Raw genomic sequence first — 26,228 nt, 5'->3', positions numbered from 1 at the left:
GTAAACAACGAAACACCGGCTGTGTTTGTGTTGCTAAAGGCGGCCGCAATACACCGCTTCCCACCTACAGCTCTCTTCTTTGATGTCTCCATTATTAATTTTACAAATTGCAAAAGATTCAGCAACACAGATGTCCAGAATACTGTGGAATTATGCGATGTAAACAGACGACTTATAGATGGGAACGGTGCTGGAACAAGATGTCCTCTACAATGCGTGACGTCACGCGCATGCGACGTTTCAGCATGATACTTCTGTGGGAAATTTACAATTGCAATTTAGTAAACTAAAGCGGCCGTATTGGCATGTGTTGCAATGTTAATATTTCATCATTGATATATAAACTATCAGACTGCGTGGTCGATAGTAGTGGCTTTCAGTAGGCCTTTAAGTTGTTATTTTAACATCATTTTTTCGTTAACGTCGGACATGTAGCTGCATAATGTCGCTTGACCGCTCTGTTCCATAGTAAAGCTTGACTGTCATCTTTCGGGAATGTAAACAACGAAACACCGGCTGTGTTTGTGTTACTAAAGGCGGCCACAATACACCGCTTCCCACCTACAGCTCTCTTCTTTGATGTCTCCATTATTAATTTTACAAATTGCAAAAGATTCAGCAACACAGATGTCCAGAATACTGTGGAATTATGCGATGTAAACAGACGACTTATAGATGGGAACGGTGCTGGAACAAGATGTCCTCTACAATGCGTGACGTCAGGCGCATGCGACGTTTCAGCATGATACTTCCGCGGGAAATTTAAAATTGCAATTTAGTCAACTAAAGCGGCCGTATTGGCATGTGTTGCAATGTTAATATTTCATCATTGATATATAAACTATCAGACTGCGTGGTCGCTAGTAGTGGCTTTCAGTAGGCCCTTAATGTATTTTTAGCTTCATGGAGGTTAGTTAACTCTACTTCTTTTGGAAAGTCTTGGCAAGGCAAATTTTCTGGTTCTATTGGCAGATCATTTTTCTTAGTTGAAGTAAAATCCCCCTCATTTTTGTATTTTCCACTAGTTTTTGAAAACTGGCTTTTTGCAGTGCACTGTGGTGGCTGCTGGTTCTCAGGAGGATGTGCAGAACATTTTGAAAAGTGTCAATGGATGTTGTTCCCTGGCGTGGTTGGATTGGCTCGGGTCATCCCGATCGTGTCAAGTCCGGCGCGTACGTCTGAGGTATTTATAAGAAATCACACCAGGAAATGGAACCTGCGTGTTTTTCTGCTCTTCCAAAGAGTAGCGCTCTATTTATGGCCCGACTTCCTGTGGTGTTTATTTGAAATCCGGCTTGCGGAGAGTCTGGCCCGGTCTGGAATATCCCCGCCGGCCACAGGCTCACACTCATGTTTAATGTCCTTCAACTTCTACCCTCGGAGCTTCTCTCACGCGCCGCACGACTGCCCGAGTGTGGCCTTTTTTTTTTTTAAATTCCCTTTTTCTATTTAGACCAGGGGTGTCCAAACTTTATCCACTGAGGGCCGCACACTGAAAAATCAAAGCAAGTGGGGGCCGTTTTCATATTTGTTTCTTTTAAAAAACAATACAATATATGTATAAAAATATACGTTTCAGCCTCCACTCAGGCTTGATCTCAGGGACCCCAAGGGTTTTGGTCAAAAAAATATAAAAAATGTGTCATTATTCCATTTTTTTTTTTTATTATTATTCAAGTTTTAAATCTCTAGAACAGGGGTCACCAACGCAGGTCGCCCGTAAGGACCAGATGAGTCGCCCGCTGGCCTGTTCTAAAAATAGCTGAAATAGCAGCACTTACCAGTGAGCTGCCTCTATTTTTTTAAATGGTATTTATTTACTAGCAAGCTGGTCTCACTTTTCTTGACATTTTTAATTCTAAGAGAGACAAAACTCAAATAGAATTTGAAAATCCAAGAAAATATTTTAAAGACTTGGTCTTCACTTGTCTGAATAAATTCATTTTTTTTTTTTTTTACTTTGCTTCTTATAACTTTCAGAAAGACAAGTTTAGAGAAAAAATACAACCTTAAAAATGATTTTAGGATTTTTAAACACATATTCCTTTTTACCTTTTAAGTTCTTTCCTCTTCTTTCCTGACAATTTAAATCAATGTGCAAGTATTATTTTGTTGTAAAGAATAATAAATACATTTTGATTTAATTCTTCGTTTTAGCTTCTGTTTTTTCGACAAAGAAAATTTGTGAAATATTTCTTCAAACCTATTATGATTAAAATAAAAATATATATATTATGGCAAATCTAGAAAATCTGTAGAATCAAATGTAAATCTTGTTTCAAAGTGGATTTTAACCTATTTAAAGCATGTAATCAAAATTTTTAAATTAGTCTTAATCAGGAAAAATTACTAACGATGTTCCATAAATTCTTTTTTACATTTTTTCAAAAAAAATTTAATTAGCTAGTTTTTCTCCTCATTTTTTTTTGGTTTGATTTTAAAGAGTCGAAATTGAAGATAAACTATGTTTCAAAATTTAATTTTCATTTTTTTCGTGTTTTCTCCTCTTTTAAACCATTCAATTAAGTATTTTTTTCATTATTTATTCTCTACAAAAAAACTTCCATAAAAGGAAAAAAATGTACGACAGAATGACAGACAGAAATACCCTTTTTTATTTATTAAAGGTAAATTAAGCAAATTGGCTATTTCTGGCAATTTATTGAAGTGTGTATCAAACTGGTAGCCCTTGGCATTAATCAGTACCCAAGAAGTAGCTCTTGCTTTCAAAAAGGTTGGTGACCCCTAATCTAGATCAACATTAGGTCTATCTGTCAATATAATGATTTTAAAGATTTAAGTTGTAAGCTGTTTTTGTCCCCAAAAAAACTGTTTTTTATGGAAAAAAACACAAAATATGCAATATTTTCACCCAATAATTTTTTTAAGTGGAATATTTGAGATTATATAATAATTGGAGCCTTAAAAATGTCAATAACTAATAACACCATTGATTTGAATTCATTATTATTTTTTGAGCAATGACATTAAAAAACAAATCACACTAAAATGCTCGGGGATCCAAAAGGGTCCCACTCATTAAAGTGTTAAAAAATAAATTATACATTTTTTTACTGTTTAATTTTAACACAATAATCTCGAGCTCAACATGAGATCTTTCCATCATTTATAAGTTTTGTTGTTGTGTATATTTTTGTTTGTTCATTTTAGGCCCTTCTTTAAAAAAACAGCTCCGTTTTTTATATATCAAACACAAAATATGCAACATTTTTCCCTCAAAAATATCTCAAAGTGGAATATTTAATGTGATTTTTTGGAGACTTGAATAGGTCAATAATTCATAATGACATTGGTTTTGATTCATTATTATTTTTCAAAGAAAGAAACAGCCTTCATGGCAGCTTTGTGTTATTTGTCATGTCTGTTCATGTTATTGTTTAGTTATGTTCTGTTTTGCTTAAGACTCCATTGTTTCTAGTTTTTGCACTTCCTTGTTTGTCTTGTTACCATGCCAGCTCATTAGTTTTCACCTTGTCCTCATGTCACGCCCCTGTCCTCATGTCTCACACCTGTTTTCACTAATCACCACAGTATTATTTAAGCCTGTCTGTTTCTGTTGTTCATGCTGGCAACATCACCTCCTTCACACCCTCAATCACCTGCTATGCACCCTGTAATTCCATGTCAATGATCCATGTCCCGTTCTCGTTTGGTCCCAAGTAAGTTTTTCTCATTATTCATGCCACAGTGCAAGTGTTTTGTTTTGTGTAAACATTGCAACATTTTCTTGTTACATTTCACCTGTTCGCTCTTTTATATCACTTTTTACGCTTTAAAAATTTTTCAATCGTATTTTTAAAACGTGCCGTGGGGCCGTTAAAAAAATTACCTGCGAGCCACAAATGGCCCCCGGGCCGCACTTTGGACACCCCTGGTTTAGACATGGTAAACACAACAGGATCCTTCAGGACACAAAAGTTCAGTGCAGTGTTGTGGTCCCCCTGCACGGAAACGACTTCACTTGCTTCAACCCTTAATTGGCTTTGATTTGTTTTTTTGTGAACATTTCCCGGTGTGGAAACGTCCTTAGTCGTCACGTATATGATGAAGGCCTTCAAGTTTATATTAGACTTTCTTGTAAATTGATCCTTCCTTCCGCCTCGCTGCGACGATATGTTGGGTCCCAGTGGGCTTCCTAAGTTTACCCGAAGGTCAGTCGGTCCCCGCATATAAACACGGCGTTTCCTCTATCAGCATCCACGACATGATGACAGTTCCAAACAAACAAAAAAATTGGAAGAACTTTCTCACAACTTGGCTTTTTATGTCGTCATTCCCGATGTTCTTGGGTTGTGACTGAATTATTAGACTGTATTTATATTATTCACATGTGAATAATGCTGTATAATAGACTGTATTTATGTTATTTACATGTGAATAATGCTGTATAATAGACTGTTATTTACACGTGAATAATGCTCTATAATAGACTGTATTTATATTATTCACATGTGAATAATGCTGTTTAATAGACTGTATTTATATTATTCACACATGAATAATGCTGTATAATAGACTAATAATGTTATTCCCCTGTGAATAATGCTGTATAATAGACTGTATTTATATATTCACATGTGAATAATGCTGTGTAATAGACTGTATTTATATTATTCACATGTGAATAATGCTGTATAATAGACTGTATTTATGTTATTTACATGTGAATAATGCTGTATAATAGACTGTAATTATTTTATTCACATGTGAATAATGCTGTATAATAGACTGTATTTATATATTCACATATGAGTAATGCTGTATAATAAACTGTATTTATGTTCTTCACATGTGAATAATGTTGTATACTAGACTGTATTTATGTTATTCACATGTGAATAATGCTGTATAATAGACTGTATTTATGTTATTTACATGTGAATAATGCTGTATAATAGACTGTAATTATTTTATTCACATGTGAATAATGCTGTATAATAGACTGTATTTGTTATTCACATATGAGTAATGCTGTATAATAAACTGTATTTATGTTCTTCACATGTGAATAATGCTGTATAATAGACTGTATATATGTTATTCACATGTGAATAACGCTGTATAATAGACTGTATTTATATTATTCACATGTGAATAACGCTGTATAATAGACTGTATATTATTCACATGTGAATAATGCTGTATAATAGACTGTAATTATATTATTCACATGTGAATAATGTTGCATACCAGACTGTATATATGTTATTCACATGTGAATAACGCTGTATGATAGACTGTATTTATATTATTCACATGTGAATAATGCTGTATAATAGACTGTATTTGTTATTCACATATGAGTAATGCTGTATAATAAACTGTATTTATGTTCTTCACATGTGAATAATGCTGTATAATAGACTGTATATATGTTATTCACATGTGAATAACGCTGTATAATAGACTGTATTTATATTATTCACATGTGAATAACGCTGTATAATAGACTGTATATATGTTATTCACATGTGAATAACGCTGTATGATAGACTGTATTTATATTATTCACATGTGAATGATGCTGTATAATAGACTGTATTTATGTTATTCACATGTGAATAATGCTGTATAATAGACTGTATTTATGTTATTCACATGTGAATAATGCTGTATAATAGACTGTATTTTTATTATTCACATGTGAATAATGCTGTATAGTAGACTGTATTTATGTTATTCACATGTGAATAATGCTGTATAATAAACTGTATTTATGTTATTCACATGTGAATAATGCTGTATAATAGACTTTTATTCACATGTGAGTAATGCTGTCTAATAGACTATGTTACTCACATGTGAATAATGCTGTATAATAGATTGTATTTATGTTATTCACATGTGAATAATGCTGTTTAATAGATTGTATTTATGTTATTCACATGTGAATAATACTGTATAATAGACTGTATTTATATTATTTACATGTAAAACAAATACCTAAATGTTTATTGTCTATTGTGAGCGTTCTTTGGTGCTGAATTTCCCCCAAGGATCAATAAAGTACTCCACTGTATTGTGTTATTCAACCCTAACCCTAATTTTTAAATCGATTCATAATTTTAAACAAATCAATAAAAAGAAAAAGTAAAACAGTTGTTGTTTTTTTTTTCATAAGAATCTATTTTTTGTTTTTATCATTTATTAGGCCATCTTTATGCAAGCAAGTGAGCTTTTCTTACCTGTTTTGGAAATGTTTTGTTATTATAGTTCCACACGTTTATCTTTCGTCTAATACAAGACGAACCGGCCAACAAACCCCCCACATATGTTATACCGTCGGAAAGGTCTCGTTTGCGCCTATAGAGGTACTTTAATTTGGAAACATTTCGTGTTACCATGGCGACGCTATTTCGAAAACTAATCGCCATGGGCCAATTGAATGGGTACGCAACCTTTTATAATGGTGGCTATTGTCAGCGGAACGCTCCAAATTGCAAGATTACCTCCTCTTGTAGCTCAGCCATTCTTTCACGTAGCTCGGTGCTTAGCGTCTCATTTTGTTCACACACTCGTCTACTACTACTACTACACAAGCTAACTTAAGCATGCTAACGTTTTCAACTAATTTTACCCATTTTTTCCCCCTATTTCCGCAGCCATTCATCTTAGAGTCCTTTAACCTGGTATGCAAACTGTTATCATGCTAACATGCTAAATGTTAGCAGTTTTGTCTAAGCATTTTAGGCTAGCTCTGTAGCTTGTTTTGTACAGTTACACCTAAGACTCACAAAATCAAAATCAGACACACTGCACCGTCTTCAAAGCACGGCGGCTTCCGGCCAGAGGTCCAGGGCACAGATAGCAGGCCCATCAAAATTTCCGCGGCTATTTTGTAGTTATAATTATTATACTGAATAATACATGGCAGGAATCGTGCTAAATCGATAATAGACTCGCTCATCTGCAGTGCGCTTTATAATCCACTGCGCCCTATGGTCCAAAAAATATGGTAATTAAGATCTGTTTGCGGCTAAGAAAAGGACTATCTTCAGTGCAGGCACATTTTCAAAGAATTAGAAAAACATTATGGTCCTTTTTGCGAGACTAATCGTGATGTGAATATCAGTCTTTGTAAGTTACTTTCTGATCACTAGCTTCCTTTTCCTTAAAACCTCTGAAGGCGTCGTGGCCACATACGTGGACAGCACATTTTAGCTCTTATTTCCAAAATTGTGAACACTACTGAATTGGGGTCTTATGGCCACTTATGTGGACACTTATACTGCCATCTGGTGTTGTCAGAAGAGTATAACATACAATGGAATTTGGGGGGAAAAAGTATAAAAATAGGAATTAGCATGAAGTACCGTATTTCCTTGAATTGCCGCCGGGGTGCTAATTAATTTAAAACCTCTTCTCACTCCGACACTTACCAAAGGCATGCAGTAAATTTAGGCCTGCACTTATACATTTGAGTGTGATGTAAGGATACCATCATGAAAAGCACATTGAATTAACATTTTTTTTATTATGGTCTTACCTTTACTTATAAATGAAGTCCATGCGCAGTTCCTTCTGATCAAAAGCATCGATAACTTGTTTATAGAAGTCTTCCTTATCTTTCTTCAGTTTTAAAAGTTCTCTGTCTCAATGGAGATCTTCCTTTCTTACCTCCTGCATTTGGGTTGCTCCCGACGTTCAGACTGATGCTATCAGTTAGCTCGGCTTCTCACGCCCCGCACATATCACTGCACTTGTTGTCACTTCTTCTGCAGCCGAGTAGTCTCAAGAAGGATCACTAGCGCCCTCTAACACCAGGAGCTAGGAGTCATTTAAAGACTCATATTTGACACACGCAACTATGGTATATTGATAAAACATAGCTGCTTACTGTTCTTTTTAGCATATTCAATAGCTTGGACCTTAAATCCTACTGAATAGCTCTTAATCTTCTTCCCTTTATGTGATTTCAAATGATTGAAATCAGCCTCCTCCCTTTTGGAAATGATGACAGGTGAAGTGTCACTCGTGACGTGACGAGTTTGACCCGGTGGAAATTTTAGGCATATGCTAATTAAAATAATATTTTGCGAAATGAGTTTGACCCGGCAGTAATTCTAGGCAGGCGGTAATTCAAGGAAATACTGTACACGTTTGTGTACTTATGGACTAAAAACATCATATCAAAAGATGATTTTTAGTTTTGATTGTAAATAGGGTCCAATACGCCCAAATAGCAAAGAGAAATAAAAGAAGCATGTAAACAAACATCTTGGGCCTTTATCATACTAAAGTGTGAGTGACAAAGTTGGACCTTTATGGATGCTTTACGCCCCTTTCGAGTGTAAGTGTGGAAAAATGCTTCCCAAACCGTATTTATTTGCAAACAAGGGTATTTATGAGGAGATCCCAACAAATCTTCCTGCTTGGCTCGTTTGTACTAAGTGATGCTTCTCAGGACACTTCATGTGTTCTTAAAGGGCACTTTGCTCTTTCACATGAGCTTTCTTCACGCATACTTCCTCAACTCCCCCGGGAGGAAGCCAAAGGGGAAGAAAAAAAAGAGCTCGGCGAGGTTCAGAAAGGCCCCATAACCTTGTTGCTTTATTATTCTTTTGACGCTTGCGTGGAAGGCGTTGAAATGTGCGAACAGAACACAAGAGCCGATGACCGTTCAGCTCCCCCTGGTCTCCTGGTGCCCCCCGACAACCAGGATTCCAGGTTCACTCGCCGGGTCTCTGCGCTGGGATTGTTTAGACTGACACCTTCAAGCAAAACGCCAGTCTTGAGAGGAGGAAATATGCATGTTGGCGAGTGATAAATGCACTTTGGCCCGGCTTTTTCACTCCTTTCCATTAATTCTAATGCTTTTGTACCCGTTTCCATACCCGTCTAGGCAGGAACATGAACTGCTTTGTCCTTTCTTAGCCCTCAAACAATGACTGTTGTGATTAAAGCTGCAAGCAGCGATGGAAGGGACCGACTTTAGCTAGTGTTTCCCTGCCTTTACCCAGACAACATTTCTTTACCTGCACATTACCTACCTTCCCTGCATCCTGGGGTCACACTGGTGCTTCTTTCTGTCACCCACACACGCTGGTGCTTCCTGCCATCACCCAGACAACATATCTTTACCTGCACATTACCTACCTTCCCTGCATCCTGGGGTCACACTGGTGCTTCTTTCTGTCACCCATACATGCTGGTGCTTCCTGCCATCACCCAGACAACATATCTTTACCTGCACAGTACCTACCTTCTCTGTATCCTGGAGTCAAACTGGTGCCTCCTTCTATCACTCAGTCAACATATCTTTACCCGCACATTACCTACCTTCTCTGCATTGTGTGGTCACGCTGGTGCTTCCTGCTTTTAAGCGGCCATCTTGAGACGGCAGCAGCGCAGCAGCATCAGCTCAGCTGTTCTTTGAAGGCTCGTAAAATCAAAACCGGAGCAGTTAGAAAAACTCTTTCATCAACTTTTAATCAGAAGGGTTCAGTCTCTTTCCTTTGCTAGTATGAAGCCGACACAACAAACGCGCTCAGAGGAGAAAATGTTTGGAAAAAGGTGACGGGTATTTAGAAAACTTTTGTTTTGAAGGTGTAATTGCCAACTTCCTGTTGATGAATGAAAATGTAGGTCTTAGTGAGACCTACATAGAGTTTTTTGTTTCATGTCTCTACGACATTCCCACCGGAAGTTAGAAGCAGTTTTGTCTGTGTTTTCTTCCTAGGAGCAGTTTTGTCTGTGTTTTATTCCTAGGGGGCGCTAGAGCGCAATTTGGGGTTTGGTTTTTTTATTAGATCGCAATTTTCGCCAGTCCTGATGTGTTTGTCCAGTTTGGTGAATTTTGAAGCATTTTAAGGGGGTCAAATTACAGCTCAAAGAGGCAAAAATGACATTTTTAGGAAAAGTTTGTTTTGAAGGGGTTTTTGCCAACTTTTTGTTGATTTTTGCTGAAGCATGTCAGTGTATAAAATCTAGGTCTAAGTCAGACCTACATAGAGGTTTTTGTTTCATGTCTCTACGACATTGCTAATGAAAAATAGAAGCAGTTTTATCTGTGTTTTCCCTAGGGGGCGCTAGAGCGCAGTTTTGAGTTTTGGTTTTTTGATTAGATCCTAATTTTTGCCAGTCCTGATGTGTGTGTCAAATTTGGTGAGTTTTGCAGCATGTTAAGGGGGTCAAATTACAGCTCAAAGAGGCGGCGGTATAATAATTATAATAAAGAATGATAATAATAAATCTTTAGAAATACAATAGGGTCCTCGGTCCCTAACTATTATGTTTCGATTTCCTTTTTGGTTGTTCTTTATGGCAACAAATCATGTTTTAAGTCTCCCAGGTCTTACAGAACTGTTCCAGTAAAACACCTTTGTCTGTTTTTTGTCCTTCTTTGCAGGAATGGCAGAATTCCATCCAGAAGAACGCAGGTCTGGCCTTTATCGAGCTGGTCAACGAAGGCAGGTGAGGAACTGCGCTTGAACCGGGACTCAGATGTACACATCACTGAGAGATTGGGAACACACTCATCCACCATTGTTGTTGAAATACATCTTAACCAGGGGGGCAAAATTCCGGGAATATTCAAAGTTGGAAACGTTCCATCGGAATGAATGGGAATTAACTTTGAACGCAACATGCTAGATCTTGCAGCATGATTATTAGCTAAAACAACCTGATTTAATGCAAATTCAGTAAAATTTCTACCCTGCACAGTGCATTCCTCCATCATATGTGCATGTGCATTCCTCCTTCACATGCACGGATAATTCCCAGCATGCTTCACACTACAGCAGGACTAACGAGGCCACACTAGTGCCTAATAATATATCATTATTGTAATTCCCCATTAATTCCCATATATTCCCATTCATTCCCATAGGCGGTGTCCAACTTTGAATAATCAAAAAATGGTCAATATTTCCAAACTTCCCGAGATTAACTTCCAGTGGTAAATTTCTGGAAAGTTTCCGGAAATTTACCGGAAACTTTCCACCCCTTTGCAACCCTAATCTTAACACAATTAAACCCGAAAAGGGTATTTTTCCTTCAACCTTTTTTTTTTTTTTATTGTATAACACTTTCTTAGTTTAGTTGAGTCTTTATTCAAAAAAATTCTGCATATAAAAAAATTCAGAAAAAAAAATGCATAAAAATTCAGTGTTAGAAAATATGTGCAGAAATACCCTATGTATAAAAAAATATGTTTAAGAAAACAGTACATAAAAATTCAGTGTAAAAATAATTAAGTGCAGAAATACTCTATGTATTAAAAAATGAAGTAAAAAAATAACAGTACATAAAGATTCAGTGGAAAACAAATTTGTGAAAAAAATAAGTGCAGAAATATTCTGCATATAAAAAAATCAGTTTAAAAAAACTGCATAATAATTCAGTGCAAAAAAAAATCAGTATTAAAAAAAGTAAGTGCAGAAATACTCTATGGATAAAAAAAAAAAGTTTTGAAAATATCACAAAAATTCAGTGAAAAAAAAATGTGTAAAAAAAAATAAGTGCAGAAATATTCTCTGTATAAAAATTAGGTTAGAAAAATTCAGTGCAAAAAAATTCTGTGTTAAAAAAAAATTTGAAATCTAAAAGAAATCTAAAGAAATCAATTAAGCTGTATTATGACTAAATCTAATTAAACAAGTAATACAGTCATTTACCAGAATGTTAATAGTTTACATGCTTTTTAAATATAAAATACCGTCTGTTCTTTTAATTTTTTTATTTTTGTTTGATATTTATTGTAAAGTTCAGCTTTTTTTTCAGTGGGGCCATGGCTCCACTGCAAGCATGAATAAATAAAGTCAAGTCGAAGTAATTGCAAACTTGAGCTTCAATCTTAATTTATCAGAAGTAGGTCTTGACTTTTGAAGCAACGAATATTTCTATATTTAATTTTTTTACACTGAATGTGTACACATTGTTTTTTAAAACACTGTATTTTAACACATTTTTTAAATGGAATTGTCAGTATTATGTGTTTAAAAATTCAAACGCAAAAAATTCATATACATAATTCAGTAAAAAAAAAAAGCTTTGCCATAATGACACAAATAAACAAGTCGCTACTCTGTTATAACAACATGTCATGTTTCGTGGAATTTTGGAGACATATTTTGTCCGAAACTCCGCGTTGTATGACCTCACTGTACATATTTTCAAAGCTGGTGGCCATAAAGGGATGTTCCCGACAGCCATTCAGTGCAACGGGATGCAAAATAAACACGCTTGTAAGTACAAATAAGTTGCGTGGATGCGGGGCTGTGGTTATTGATAGCAGGACCAGGGTCAGGGCCGGAGAGGCCGCCAAGGGCCCCTGCGCCTCCGCTCCCCTGCTGCCCTGCGCCGCAACAGCAGGCTTGGGTTACAGTCATTCCCTGCACCACACTCCATCCAGTCCCTCCTCTCTGGCCTTTAGTCTGTTATTCTTCCACTTTGCACCGCGCTGACCTTTGGGGGCTGGAGTGAGGTTTGAGCTACACAAATATAGATCACGCTCGCAAAGAAGCACATCGTTAATAAATCAATTAGCACCTGTGCCCCGGGGTGCTGCTTTAAATGAGATTTTCTGCCCATTTTCCACGGTTCTTTTCACAATTTTACGCTCATGGTGTCTTTTTCCGTTTCACAGATAGTATATGTCGGAAGAAAGCGAGTAGCAGGACTTGCTGACATTCTCTGAGCCAGTCTTTTTCAACCACTGTGCCGCGGCGTGAAATACAGTCTGGTGTGCCAAAGGAGATGATCTAGTTTCACCTATTTTGGTTAAAAACATTATTTGCAAACCAGTAATTATAGTCTGCAAGTTATGTGTCGGTGCTGTCTAGAGCTGGGCAGAGTAACCGTGTAATACTCTTCCATATCAGTAGGTGGCAGCACAAAGCTAATTGCTTTGTAGATGTCAGAAACAGCGGGAGGTAGGGTGCAGGTAAAAAAAAAAAAAGGTGTCAAATGCTTAAACCAAAAATAAAGAAAAGGTGAGTGCCCCTAAGAAAAGGCATGGAAGTTAAGGGAAGGCTATGCGGAACAAAACTAAAACTGAACTGGCTACGAAGTAAACAAAAACAGAATGCTGGACGACATTAAAGACGATGTACATCCGAACATGCCATGACAATCAACAATGTCCCCACAAAGAAGGATGAATACGACTGAAATCTTCTTGATGGCTGAAACAAAGTTCATGCGGGAAATATCGCTCAAAGGAAGACATGAAACTGCGACAGGATAGGAGCGCAAGACAAGAACTAAAACTCTACACACAAGAAAACAGCAAAAAAACTCAAAATAGGTCCCAGTGTGATGTAACAGGAGGTGACAGTACACCTACTTTGAGACAAGACCTATTGATACAGTACACCGACTTAGAGACAAGAGCTATATTGATACAGTACACCTACTTTGAGACAAGACCTATTGATACAGTACACCAACGTAGAGACAAGAGCTATATTGATACAGTACACCAACGTAGAGACAAGAACTATATTGATACAGTACACCAACTTAGAGACAAGAGCTATATTGATACAGTACACCTACTTTGAGACAAGACCTATTGATACAGTACACCAACGTAGAGACAAGAGCTATATTGATACAGTACACCAACGTAGAGACAAGAACTATACTGATACAGTACACCAACTTAGAGACAAGAACTATATTGATACAGTACACCAACGTAGAGACAAGAGCTATATTGCTACAGTACACCTACTTTGAGACAAGAGCTATATTGATGCATGCTTGCTTATGCTTTACAGTCATACCAACAATTGCGACAACGACTTTTTACCGTCAACTGAGTTTCGTTTTTTAACGATTTCTGCTGGTGGTGTGCCTCCGCATTTTTTCAGCGCAAAAAATGTGCCTTGGCTCCAAAAAGGTTGAAAAACTCGGGTCTAAGCAAGCACATGTTCTCCTCCACCAGACTCCTGAGTCACACCATGAAGGACCACCTGGTCCGCGTGGCCAACGAAGCAGAGTTCATCCTCAGTCGGCAGAGGGCCGAAGACATCCATAAACATGCCGATTTTGAGGTAAGCAACATTTTATTTACATTGAGCAGACTTCTTTCGGCACTGACACTACCCATGTCCACATAGATTTTATTTGTACTAACTCTATGTTGTCCTGTCAGTTAGATGACATATGAGGTAATGGGCATATATTTCCCCCATTAGCCAGCATGTTGATGTGTCATTGACCGGGCTAGCATGCTAAGCACTACACTAGGACCGGGGTCACCAACCTTTTTGAAAGCAAGGGCTACTTCTTGGGTACTGATTCATGCCAAGGGCTACCAGTTTGATACACACCTAAATAAATTGCCAGAAATAGCCAATTTGCTCAATTTACCTTTAAAGGGGAACATTATCAGCAGACCTATGTAAGCGTCAATATATACCTTGATGGTGCAGAAAAAAGACCATCTATTTTTTTAACCGATCTCCGAACTCTAAATGGGTGAATTTTGGCGAATTAAAAGCCTTTCTGTTTATCGCGCTGGAGGCGATGACGTCAGAATGTGACGTCGCCGAGGTAACACACCCGCCATTTTCATTTTCAACACATTACAAACACCGGGTCTCAGCTCTGTTATTTTCCGTTTTTTTGACTATTTTTTGGAACCTTGGAGACATCATGCCTCGTCGGTGTGTTGTCGGAGGGTGTAACAACACTAACAGGGAGGGATTCAAGTTGCACCACTGGCCCCAAGATGCCAAAGTGTCTGCCGCCAGACCCCCATTGAATGTACCAGAGTGTCTCCACATTTGACCGGCGATGCTAAGACAGACATGGCACAGAGATGTATGGATAACCTGCAGATGCATTTGCAACGATAGTCAACAGAAATCACAAAGGTGAGTTTTGTTGATGTTGACTGCCAGCTAATCGATGCTAACATGCTACGCCAATCGATGCTAACATGCTATTTACCGGCGGTGCTAAAGCAGACATGGCACAGAGATGTATGGATAACCTGTAGATGCATTTGCAAATATATTACGTTTCCTTCCACCCACATTTAATGCGAAACAAACACTTACCAATCGACGGATGTAAGTTGCTCCAGTGTCAAAAGATGCGAAAGTCCTGATCGTTTGGTCCGCACATTTTACCGGCGATGCTAACGCAGCTATTCGACCATGCTATGGCTATGAATAGCGTCAATAGCTATTCGCTCAATAGCTTCAGTTTCTTCTTCAATATTTTCATACTCCAACCATCTGTTTCAATACATGCGTAATCTGTTGAATCGCTTAAGTCGCTGAAATCCGAGTTTGAATCCGAGCTAATGTCGCTATATCTTGCTGTGGTATTCCCATTGTTTGTTTACATTGGCAGCACTGTGTGACGTCACAGGGAAATGGCCAGTGTCTTCGCAGAGAGCCGAAAATAAGGCACTTTAAAGCTTTATTTAGGGATATTCCGAGACCGGTAAAATTTTGAAAAGAACTTCAAAATATACAACAAGCCACTGGGAACTGATTTTTATTGTTTGTAACCCTGTTGAAATTGTGATAATGTTCCCCTTTAACTTTATGTTACCCACAGATCATCTTAATGATTTCTCACAATAAATATATATTTTTGATGACATGTTTTAAATAAGTTAAAATCCAATCTGCACTTTGTTAGAATATATAACAAATTGGACCAAGCTATATTTCTAACAAAGACAAATCATTATTTCTTCTAGATTTTCCAGAACAAAAATTTTAAAAGACTTTGAAATAAGATTTAAAATACAGTATATTTGTTTTGAATTTTAATCATAATAAGTTTGAAGAAATATTTCACAAATATTCTTCTTTGAAAAACAGAAGCTAAAATGAAGAATTAAATTAAAATGTATTTATTATTCTTTACAATAAAAAAATACATTTACTTGAACATTGATTTAAATTGTCAGGAAAGAAGAGGAAGGAATTTAAAAAGTATATGTGTTTAAAAATCCTCAAATTGTTTTTAAGGTTGCATTTTTTCTCTAAAATTGTCTTTCTGAAAGTTATAAGAAGCAAAGTAAGAAAATAAATGAATTTATTTAAACAAGTGAAGACCAAGTCTTTAAAATATTTTCTTGGATTTTCAAATTCCGTTTGAGTTTTGTCTCTCTTAGAATTAAAAATGTCAAGCAAAGCGAGACCAGCTTGCTTGTAAATAAATTTAATTAAAAAAAATAAAGGTAGCTCACTGGTAAGTGCTGCTCTTTGAGCTACTTTTAGAACAGGCCAGCGGGCGACTCATCTGGTCCTTACGGGCGACCTGCGTTGGTGACCCCTGCACTAGGAGCTGAGCACCATCACACTATGCAATCAATGAAAGTTTACTTATATAGCCCTAAATCACGAGTGTCTCAAAGGGCTGCAAAAGCCCCAACGACATACTAGCTTTGAGAGACAAGATCATAGACTGTATTGGGCAATACAGTTTAAATACAGAATGGCAATTTCCATTTATTACAAGTAATAAGAAAACGTAATTGCCTGATTTACCTATCAAGGAGGAAATTAGCAAGTTTGGCGCCAGATGAAAAAAATGTTGTCCGTCTTCAATGGTCTCTATCTTTCTAAGGCATCACCGATACAAATCCTCTTTTTGTTCCTGGCTTTGTCATGAATAAGTTGAGAATGGTAACGAGGCCTTTTAGATGTACTAAGGTCTGACATATTTAGTAACTTTACCAGTGGCAGTAGCCAGACCAAGAGGGCGGTGCGTAACTTGCAACCTGGATGTGACACACTCACAGACTTTTAATTGGTTAAACTGGTGAAGGGCGGGGCATCGAAATGGAAACAAAAACTACTTCAAAATCTAATTACTTATGTTTTGTACACCAGTGGTCCCCAACCTTTTTGTAGCTGCGGACAACGCTTGAAAATTTGTCCCACAGAGAAGGGGAGGGGGTTTCACAACCATGTGTGCTTACTGACTGTATCCCTGCAGACGGTATTGATATATAATGTATATGTTGTGTTTTTATGTTCATTTAATAATTAAAAAATATATATATATATATAATTTCTCGTGCGGCCCGATACCACTCGGTAGTGTACTGTTGTACACTATTTAAATGACAGGAGAATTAACAGTAACATTCTGTTTTCTAAGGGTTTTTTTTACTCCTAAGCAACTTTGGTAAAATGTTTCCATTTACAGAAGTTCACCATAAAAACAACTATTGTAGATTTTACAGTAAAAAAAAAAACTGGCAGTTCAGTTGCATGAACTTAATCGTAAACAAATCTGTGGTTTTCAATTCCAATTACAGCACCGTATTTTTCGGACTATAAGTCGCAGTTTTTTTCATGGTGCGACTTATACTCCGGAGCGACTTATGTGTGAAATTATTGACACGTTACCGTAAAATATCAAATAATATTATTTAGCTCATTCACGTAAGAGACTAGAGGTATAAGATTTAATGGGATTTATGGATTAGGAGTGAGAGATAGTTTGGTAAAGGTATAGCATGTTCTATATGTTATAGTTATTTGAATGACTCTTACCATAATATGTTAGGTTAACATAGCAGTTGCTTATTTATGCCTCATATAACCTACACTTATTCAGCCTGTTCTTCACTATTTTTTATTTATTTTAAATTGCCTTTCAAATATCTATTCTTGCTGTTGAATTTTATCAAATAAATCTCCCCCCAAAAATGCGACTTATACTCCAGTGCGACTTATATGTTATTTTTTTCCTTCTTTATTACGCATTTTCGGCAGGTGCGACTTATACTCCGGAGTGACTTATCTGAAAAATATGGTACTTGGCTGCAAAAAACACAGCAAATTTTACGCTGAAATGCAGATATTTATTTATTAATTTACCTTATTTCTTTGAATTGCCGCCGGGGTGCTAATTAATTTAAAATCTCTTCTCACTCCGGCGTTTACCAAAGGCCTGTGGTAAATTTAGGCCTGCGCTTAAAAAATTGAGTGTGATGTAAGGATACATCATGAAAAGCACATTTAATAAAAAAACATTATGGTCTTACCTTTACTTATAAATGAAGTCCATGCGCAGCTCCTTCTGATCAAAAGCATCGATAACTTGTTTATAGAAGTCTTCCTTATCTTTCTTCAGTTTTAAAAGTCTCTCTGTCTCAATGGAGATCTTCCTTTATTACCTCCTGCTTCGATTGAAAGTCCAGTTTAGATATGTAATCCTCCATGTTAAAAGTGCAAGCGAGAGGAAAAAATAAACACGCTGCTCACTCTTGCTGGTCCAGTTATGGTCGGTAGGTAGGATAGGATAAGTCTTTTTTGTCATTGCACAAGTACAACACAACTTTGTTTTCAGCACAAACCTGTTCAAGATTAGGGAAACAAACAGTGTACAGGGTTACAGAACAAGAACGCTGATGGGTTGCCATAAGGCGCCCCGTAAAAGATGGGAAAAAGGTAAACGCTGGGCTCCTAGGTGTGTAACCATAGCACGCTCTTGGATGGGTTGTTCCCGACGTGCAGACCGCTGCTATCAGTTAGCTCAGCTCCTCACGTGTAGTGCGGGCGACAACAGAATTAGCCTCGGACAACTCCCCCTCCCGTTCTGCTCTGTGGGTGATCTCTTTATCCCACCGCTGCCACCATGAAGTGTTATTGTATAAATAATACACTTTGGGCAGTTAGGACTGGAGCATGCTTTATTTCAGCCCGGTTGTTTACATAGCCAGCATAAGAGTTACATCCTAAAAGGTCTGTCGTACAGCTCACCGCGTCATAACCGTTCCCAGCACATATCATGACACTTTTTGTCACTTCTTCTGCAGCCGAGTAGTAGTAAGAAGGATCACTAGCGCCCTCTACCACCAGCAGGCGGGAGTCATTTAATGACTCATATTTGACACACGCAGCTACGGTATATTAATAAAACATAGCAGCTTACTGTTCTTTTTAGCATATTCAATAGCTTGGACCTTAAATCCTACTGAATAGCTCTTAATCTTCTTCCCTTTATGCGATTTCAAATGATTGAAATCAGCCTCCTCCATTTTGAAAATGATGACAGGTGAAGTGTCACTCGTGACGTGACGAGTTTGACCCGGCGGTAATACTAAGCATGCGCTAATTATTTTTTGCATATTATTCTTTTTTTTTCATAGTTCTTTTTTTTGAATTCACATTCACATTAATAAATTCCAAACGGAAAGAACTACTTAAAGGGGAACATTATCACAATTTCAAAAGGGTGAAAAACAATAAAAATTAGTTCCCAGTGGCTTGTTGTATTTTTTGAATTTTTTTTCAAAATGTTACCGGTCCCGGAATATCCCTAAATAAAGCTTTAAAGTGCCTTATTTTCGTTATCTTCGAAATCACTATCCATTTCCCTGTGGCATCATACAGTGCTGCCAATGTAAACAAACAATGGGAATACCACAGCAAGATATAGCGACATTAGCTCGGATTCAGACTCGGATTTCAGCGATTTAAGCGATTCAACAGATTACGCATGTATTGAAACAGATAGTCGGAGTATGAAAGTATTGAAGAAGAAACTGAAGCTATTGAGCGAATAGCTATTGACGCTATTCATAGCCATAGCATGGCTGAATAGCTGCGTTAGCATCGCCGGTAAAATGTGCGGACCAAACGATCAGGACTTTTGCATTTTGTGATAATGGAGCAACTTAAATCCGTCGATTGGTAAGTGTTTTTTTTGCATTAAATGTGGGTGGAAGGAAACGTAATATATTTGCAAATGCATCTACAGGTTATCCATACATCTCTGTACCATGTCTGCTTTAGCACCGCCGGTAAATAGCATGTTAGCATCGATTAGCTGGCAGTCACGCCGCGACCAAATATGTCTGATTAGCACATAAGTCAACATCAACAAAACTCACCTTTGTGATTTCGTTGACTTTATCGTTGCAAATGCATCTGCAGGTTATCCATACATCTCTGTGCCATGTCTGTCATCGCCGGTAAATAGCATGTTAGCATCGATTAGCGTAGCATGTCAGCATTGATTAGCTGGCAGTCACGCCGCGACCAAATATGTCTGATTAGGACATAAGTCAACAACAAAACTCACCTTTGTGATTTCGTCGACTTTATCGTTGCAAGTGCATCTGCAGGTTATGCATACATCTCTGTGCCATGTCTGTCATCGCCGGTAAATAGCATGTTAGCATCGATTAGCATAGCATGTCAGCATTGATTAGCTGGCAGTCACGCCGCAACCAAATATGTCTGATTAGGACATAAGTCAACAACAAAACTCACCTTTGTGATTTCGTCGACTTTATCATTGCAAATGCATCTGCAGGTTATCCATACATCTCTGTGCCATGTCTGCTTCAGCACCGCCAGTAAATAGCATGTTAGCATCGATTAGCTGGCAGTCACGCCGCGACCAAATATGTCTGATTAGCACATAAGTCAACAACAAAACTCACCTTTGTGATTTCGTCGACTTTATCATTGCAAACGCATCTGCAGGTTATGCATACATCTCTGTGCCATGTCTGTCATCGCCGGTAAAATGTGCAGACACTGGTACATTCAATGGGGGTGCCATGTTTGTCATCGCCGGTAAATAGCATGTTAGCATCGATTAGCGTAGCATGTTAGCATCGATTAGCTGGCAGTCACGCCGCAACCAAATATGTCTGATTAGCACATAAGTCAACAACAAAACTCACCTTTGTGATTTCGTTGACTTTATCGTTGCAAATGCATCTGCAGGTTATCCATACAGCTCTGTGTCATGTCTGCTTCAGCACCGCCGGTAAATAGCATGTTAGCATCGATTAGCTGGTAGTCACGCCGCGACCAAATATGTCTGATTAGCACATAAGTCAACAACAAAACTCACCTTTGTGATTTTGTCGACTTTATCGTTGCAAATGCATCTGCAGGTTATCCATACATCTCTGTGCCATGTCTGTCATCGCCGGTAAAATGTGCAGACACTGGTATATTCAATGGGGGTCTGGCGGCAGATTTCTTGCCAGTGGTGCAACTTGAATCCCTCCCTGTTAGTGTTGTTACACCCTCCGACAACACACCCACCAGGCATGACGTCTCCAAGGTTCCAAAAAATAGTCGAAAAAACGGGAAAATAACAGAGCTGAGACCCGGTGTTTGTAATGTGTTGAAAATGAAAATGGCGGCTGTATTACCTCGGTGACGTCACGTTCTGACGTCATCGCTAAAAGACCGATAAACAGAAAGGCGTTTAATTCGCCAAAATTCACCCATTTAGAGTTCGGAAATCGGTTAAAAAAATACATGGTCTTTTTTCTGCACCATCAAGGTATATATTGACGCTTACATAGGTCTGCTGATAATGTTCCCCCTTTAATGACTTGGTCTTCTTCTGCTGTGTGAGAAAACACAAGCAGTTAACACAACTGGAGTCCCTCAGAGGAGCCGACTCCGCGACTGAAGAAGTGTCCGTCAAGTTTTGAGAGTCCCAAACGCGCTGTAGTCTCCTTACGGGAGTGGACATCATGCTCGGCACATGTTGCTAACTAAACATGGTGTTCATGTTTCTGCCCGCCCCCTCCTGAAACATAAACCCCCCTCCACAAATGTCGCCATTCACACGGGTAAGACGACTCTGCGGGCAGCGTCGCGACCGCTCCCGCCCTCTGCTTTCTCCATCTCCTCCCCATGGTTTCCTGTCCATTATACTCCCGCAGGGGGGGGGGTGTTAGGACCCTGACAGGAATATGGTGTCTTTCTTCCCGTTAAATGTTGCAGACAGGCCTGAGAGGTCCCGGCCTGGAAGGTTGACTGTAAAAGTTGACTGCTCTGTTAAAGGTTCAAGGTCTCTCTTACCTTCTGGCTGAATAAGAACTTTACAGTATAGTCGTAAGGGTTCAACACACGGACGCTTTTTGTGTTGCAGTACTTTGCTTCAGCCCTCAATCTCCTCTTGGAACCAATTTGGCTACAACTGATGCAAATAAACACACATGCTGCAGTGTTATCATCCACAGTAGAGATCCACCCATATGTTTTTTTCAGGGCTAATTAAAGTTAAAGTAGCAATGATTGTCACACACACATTAGGTGTGGTGAAATTTGTCCTCTGCATTGGACCCATCCCTTGGGAAGTGAGGGGAGCAGTGGGCAGCAGCGGTGCCGCGCTCAGTAATCATTTATGGTGATTTAACCCCCAAATCCAACTGCTAGCGTGGTGTAAAAAAAATAAGTCAGGAAGTGTCATGTATGCAAAGGATTTTGGGTATTTGTTGTGTTGCGTTTATGTTGTTACTGTGAGGATGTTCTCCCAAAATGTGTTTGTCATTCTTGTTTGGTGTGGCACCACAGCGTGGCGCATATTACTAAGGGTGTTAAAATTGTGTATATTAGAACCATTAGTGTACTCTGTGTCACCCAGTTTGCCTTGCAGTCGTGTGCGTGTTGCTGCGGAAGTCACACACAACATGATGCTGGACTGACAAGCAGATCGTACATGTTGTAGAGGGCGACAAAGCCAATGACTTCATAGCACGCACTAATACTTATTATCTGGGTGACTGCCGACAGTCATTCTAGAGAATATTAGCGTCTCCTATTATCTTCTTCGCTTTGTGACACGGGTCTTGAATGGCTCTTTGAATGGTAAAGGATACCGATCCCAGAACCATGTATATCAAATATTTCCGAATGGTTCAACCGCCACCCGCCCGAATCTAATTAAAATCAATTTTTGCGTCATATCAACCGCCCGACCCGCGGTGTATCCGCGGACTCCGCGGATGAGACCGCAAACCGCGCATCTCTTATATATATATATATATATATATATATATACATATATATATATATATATATTAGGGCTGCTTTGGGTGTGCCACGATTCGATTCAATATCGATTCTTGGGGTGGCGATTTGATTGTATATCGATTTTTTCCGATTCAACGCGATTCTCCATTCAAAAACGATATTTTTCCGATTCAAAAGGATTTAGTATTCATTCAATACATAGATTTCAGCAGGATCTACCCCAGTCTGCTGCCTTGCTAGCAGAGTAGTAGATTTTTGTAAAAAGCTTTTATAATTGTGAAGGACAATGTTTTATCAACTGATTGCAATAATGTAAATTTGTTTTAACTATTGAAGGAAGCAAAAATGTGATTTATTTTATCTTTGTGAAAACATTGGACACAGTGTGTTGTCCAGTTTATGAGATGCCATGCAAGTTTAAGCCACTGTGACACTATTGTTCTTTTTGATTATTTTTATAAATGTCTAATGATAATGTCAATGAGGGATTTTTAATCACTGCTACGCTGAAATTATAACTGATATTGATACTGTTGTTGATAATATTCATTTTTGTTTCACTACTTTTGGTTTGTTCTGTGTGGTGTTTGTGTCTCCTCTCAATTGCTCTGTTTATTGCAGTTCTGAGTGTTGCTGGGCCAGGTTCGGTTTTGGAATTGGATTGCATTGTTCTGGTATTGCTGTGTAGTGGTTTGTCGGATTGATACATTTGAGAATCAATTCTAAATTGCACGTGAGAATCTCAATTCGTATTCGAATCGATTTTTTTCCCACACCCATAATATACATACATACATACACATATAGCAGTTTTCTTTCAAGTAATACAGACATTTATCGGAGCTGTTTATTTCATAGAGCAGGGGTAGGGAACCTATGGCTCTAGAGCCAGATGTGGCTCTTTTGATGACTGCATCTGGCTCTCAGATACATCATAGCTGACATTGCTTAACACCAGACCTGGGCAAATTAGGCCCGGGGGCCACATGCGTTATGCTTTTTAATCAGGCCCACCGGACATTCCCAAATATTTTATTTTAGATCTTCAAGATGAAAATTGTAGCTGCCATCTTGATGTGGAGTCATGTTTTCTAATGACCGTGAATCCTGAACTATATCAAGTAAATCAATGGTTGAAATCTGCTCTTTTGCATGATATACTAGTTACTATAGTAATATAATTAGTTACTATGCTAATCTAATTTGTTACTATGGTAATCTAAGTCACGGCAGCTCTGACGAGGCACCAAGCAGTGTGGGTGGTGAGCGTTTCCACAGAGTGTTTCCAGAGCAGTCAACCTGAAATGTGGGTGTCAGGTACAGATGCGGAAATACATTTTTACAACAAAGTTTTAAAGCTTGGTGATTTATATCAGATATATCAGATTGTGAGTTTTTTTTCATATTTTGATGTGTCTGTTGCACTTTTGTTGCGTTTTGCTTGATTGCAAACATGTCGATCGAAAGGTGGTGTTGTCAATATTCAGTGTTTTATCGTTCATAGTTAATATTGTATCGTTCATAGTTAATATTGTATCGTTCATAGTTAATATTGTATCGTTCATAGTTAATATTGTATCGTTCATAGTTAATATTGTAAATTTTGCTTGATTGCAAACATGTCGATCGAAAGGTGGTGTTGTCAATATTCAGTGTTTTATCGTTCATAGTTAATATTGTTTTATCGTTCATAGTTAATATTGTTTTATCGTTCATAGTTAATATTGTATCGTTCATAGTTAATATTGTAAATTTTGCTTGATTGCAAACATGTCGATCGAAAGGTGGTGTTGTCAATATTCAGTGTTTTATCGTTGTCAATATTCAGTGTTTTATCAATATTCAGTGTTTTATCGTTCATAGTTAATATTGTAAACCCCACATTCTTTATTTTCATGTACATTCTGAGTGTCTCGTCCAGTGGAAAAAAATGTAAAATTCCATTCTGTTTTTTAAGAGAGTCTCTCATAACTTTTTTAGCATTCAATTCGACATTATTGTGAGTTTTTGTATTAGTGTTCCTAAAAATCAGATATACCGGCCCCCAGACCCATTTTTTTTCTCTAAATTTGGCCCCCGAGTTAAAATAATTGCCCAGGTCTGCCTAACACGATTAGTAATAAATAATTCCGCTGGTAATCAGTGTTAAAAATAACGTACAACATATAAGGCGCCAGCGCCCCCCGCGACCCCAAAAGGGAATAAGCGGTAGAAAATGGATGGATGGATATAAAACAGTATCATACATTTTAATCCATCCATCCGTTTCCGACCGCATCAATAGTAAGAAGTATTTTATTTATTATTGGTTAGCTTCAGAATAAAAATGATATAAAAAAAAGACTTATTATACTCTAAAAATGTTGGTCTTTCTTAAAAAATGCTTGCATTTAGTTGTATTCAGTGTTGAAAGATATTATATGGCTCTCACGGTAATACACTTTAAAATATTTGGCTTTCATGGCTCTCTCAGCCAAAAAGGTTCCCGACCCCTGTCATAGAGGAATGTGGTTAATCATACAACCGGCACCCAATGTTATTAACAAAGTATTGATTTTGAATGGACTACAGTTTGGAGTCCAAAAAAATCGATTCTGAATCAAGAAGCAAAGCTTCACACTCATTTTGACACCGCGGTTCCTCCCATTCCAGTGGAAGATGAGAGGGTCTCATTTCAGTAGGCCTTTAAACTAATCCACAAGGTGAGAACACATGTACAGGTGCGAGTAATAAAGACCTGTCGTTAAATCAATGCGACCGCTCGTCCTGCAGGTGAGAAAATAATACTCAGCACCTTCTTTTCTGTCACACATCACATTGGAATGAACATCAAATACTGTGTACTAGGGATCAACTCTTTTGGCCTCCGATCGAGATCCGATTTGAAGTTCCAACCCGATACTTTGACAACAGATTATACATAACCCGAAACCAGTGAAGTTGGCACGTTGTGTAAATCTGAAATAAAAACAGAATACAAAGATTTGCAAATCCTTTTCAACCTATATTCAATTGAATAGACTTCAAAGACAAGATACTTAACGTTCGAACTGGAAAACGTTGTCATTTTTTGCAAATATTAGCTCATCTGGGATTTGATGCCTCTTACATGTTTCAAAAAAGCTGGCAAAAGTGGCAAACAATACCGAGAAAGTTGAGGGATGCTAATCGAACACTTATTAGCGGGAGAGTGGCCGTGTGCAACCCGAGGGTCGCTGGTTCAATCCCCCACCTAGTACCAACTTTGTCACGTCCGTTGTGTCCTGAGCAAGACACTTCACCCTTGCTCCTGATGGGTGCTGGTTAGTGCCTTGCATGGCAGCTCCCTCCATCAGTGTGTGAATGGGTAAATGTGGAAGTAGTGTCAAAGCGCTTTGAGTACCTTGAAGCTAGAAAAGCGCTATACAAGTACAACCCATTTATCATTTAAGAGGTGTGCAGGAAGTATGGCCTGGGATTGCCACACCTGCCACACCTGCCACACCTGCCACA

At 38.1% G+C, this 26,228-nt stretch overlaps 1 protein-coding gene across 1 annotated transcript in view; it reads left to right on the top strand.

The window, feature by feature from the left end:
- lrba (LPS-responsive vesicle trafficking, beach and anchor containing) overlaps positions 1 to 26,228 on the top strand; it is a 971,728-nt gene that overhangs the window by 286,239 nt on the left and 659,261 nt on the right. Inside the window, exons 34-35 of the mRNA XM_061881243.1 lie at positions 10,370 to 10,434; positions 13,913 to 14,021. Coding sequence (XP_061737227.1) covers positions 10,370 to 10,434; positions 13,913 to 14,021 — 174 coding nt within the window. The remainder of the gene's footprint in view (positions 1 to 10,369; positions 10,435 to 13,912; positions 14,022 to 26,228) is intronic.

The sequence above is a fragment of the Nerophis ophidion genome, linkage group LG20, assembly GCF_033978795.1.
Source record: "Nerophis ophidion isolate RoL-2023_Sa linkage group LG20, RoL_Noph_v1.0, whole genome shotgun sequence".
Lineage (NCBI taxonomy): Eukaryota > Metazoa > Chordata > Actinopteri > Syngnathiformes > Syngnathidae > Nerophis > Nerophis ophidion.
The sequence above is the reverse complement of the archived record's forward strand: the minus strand, read 5'-3'. Positions and strand labels throughout refer to the sequence as shown.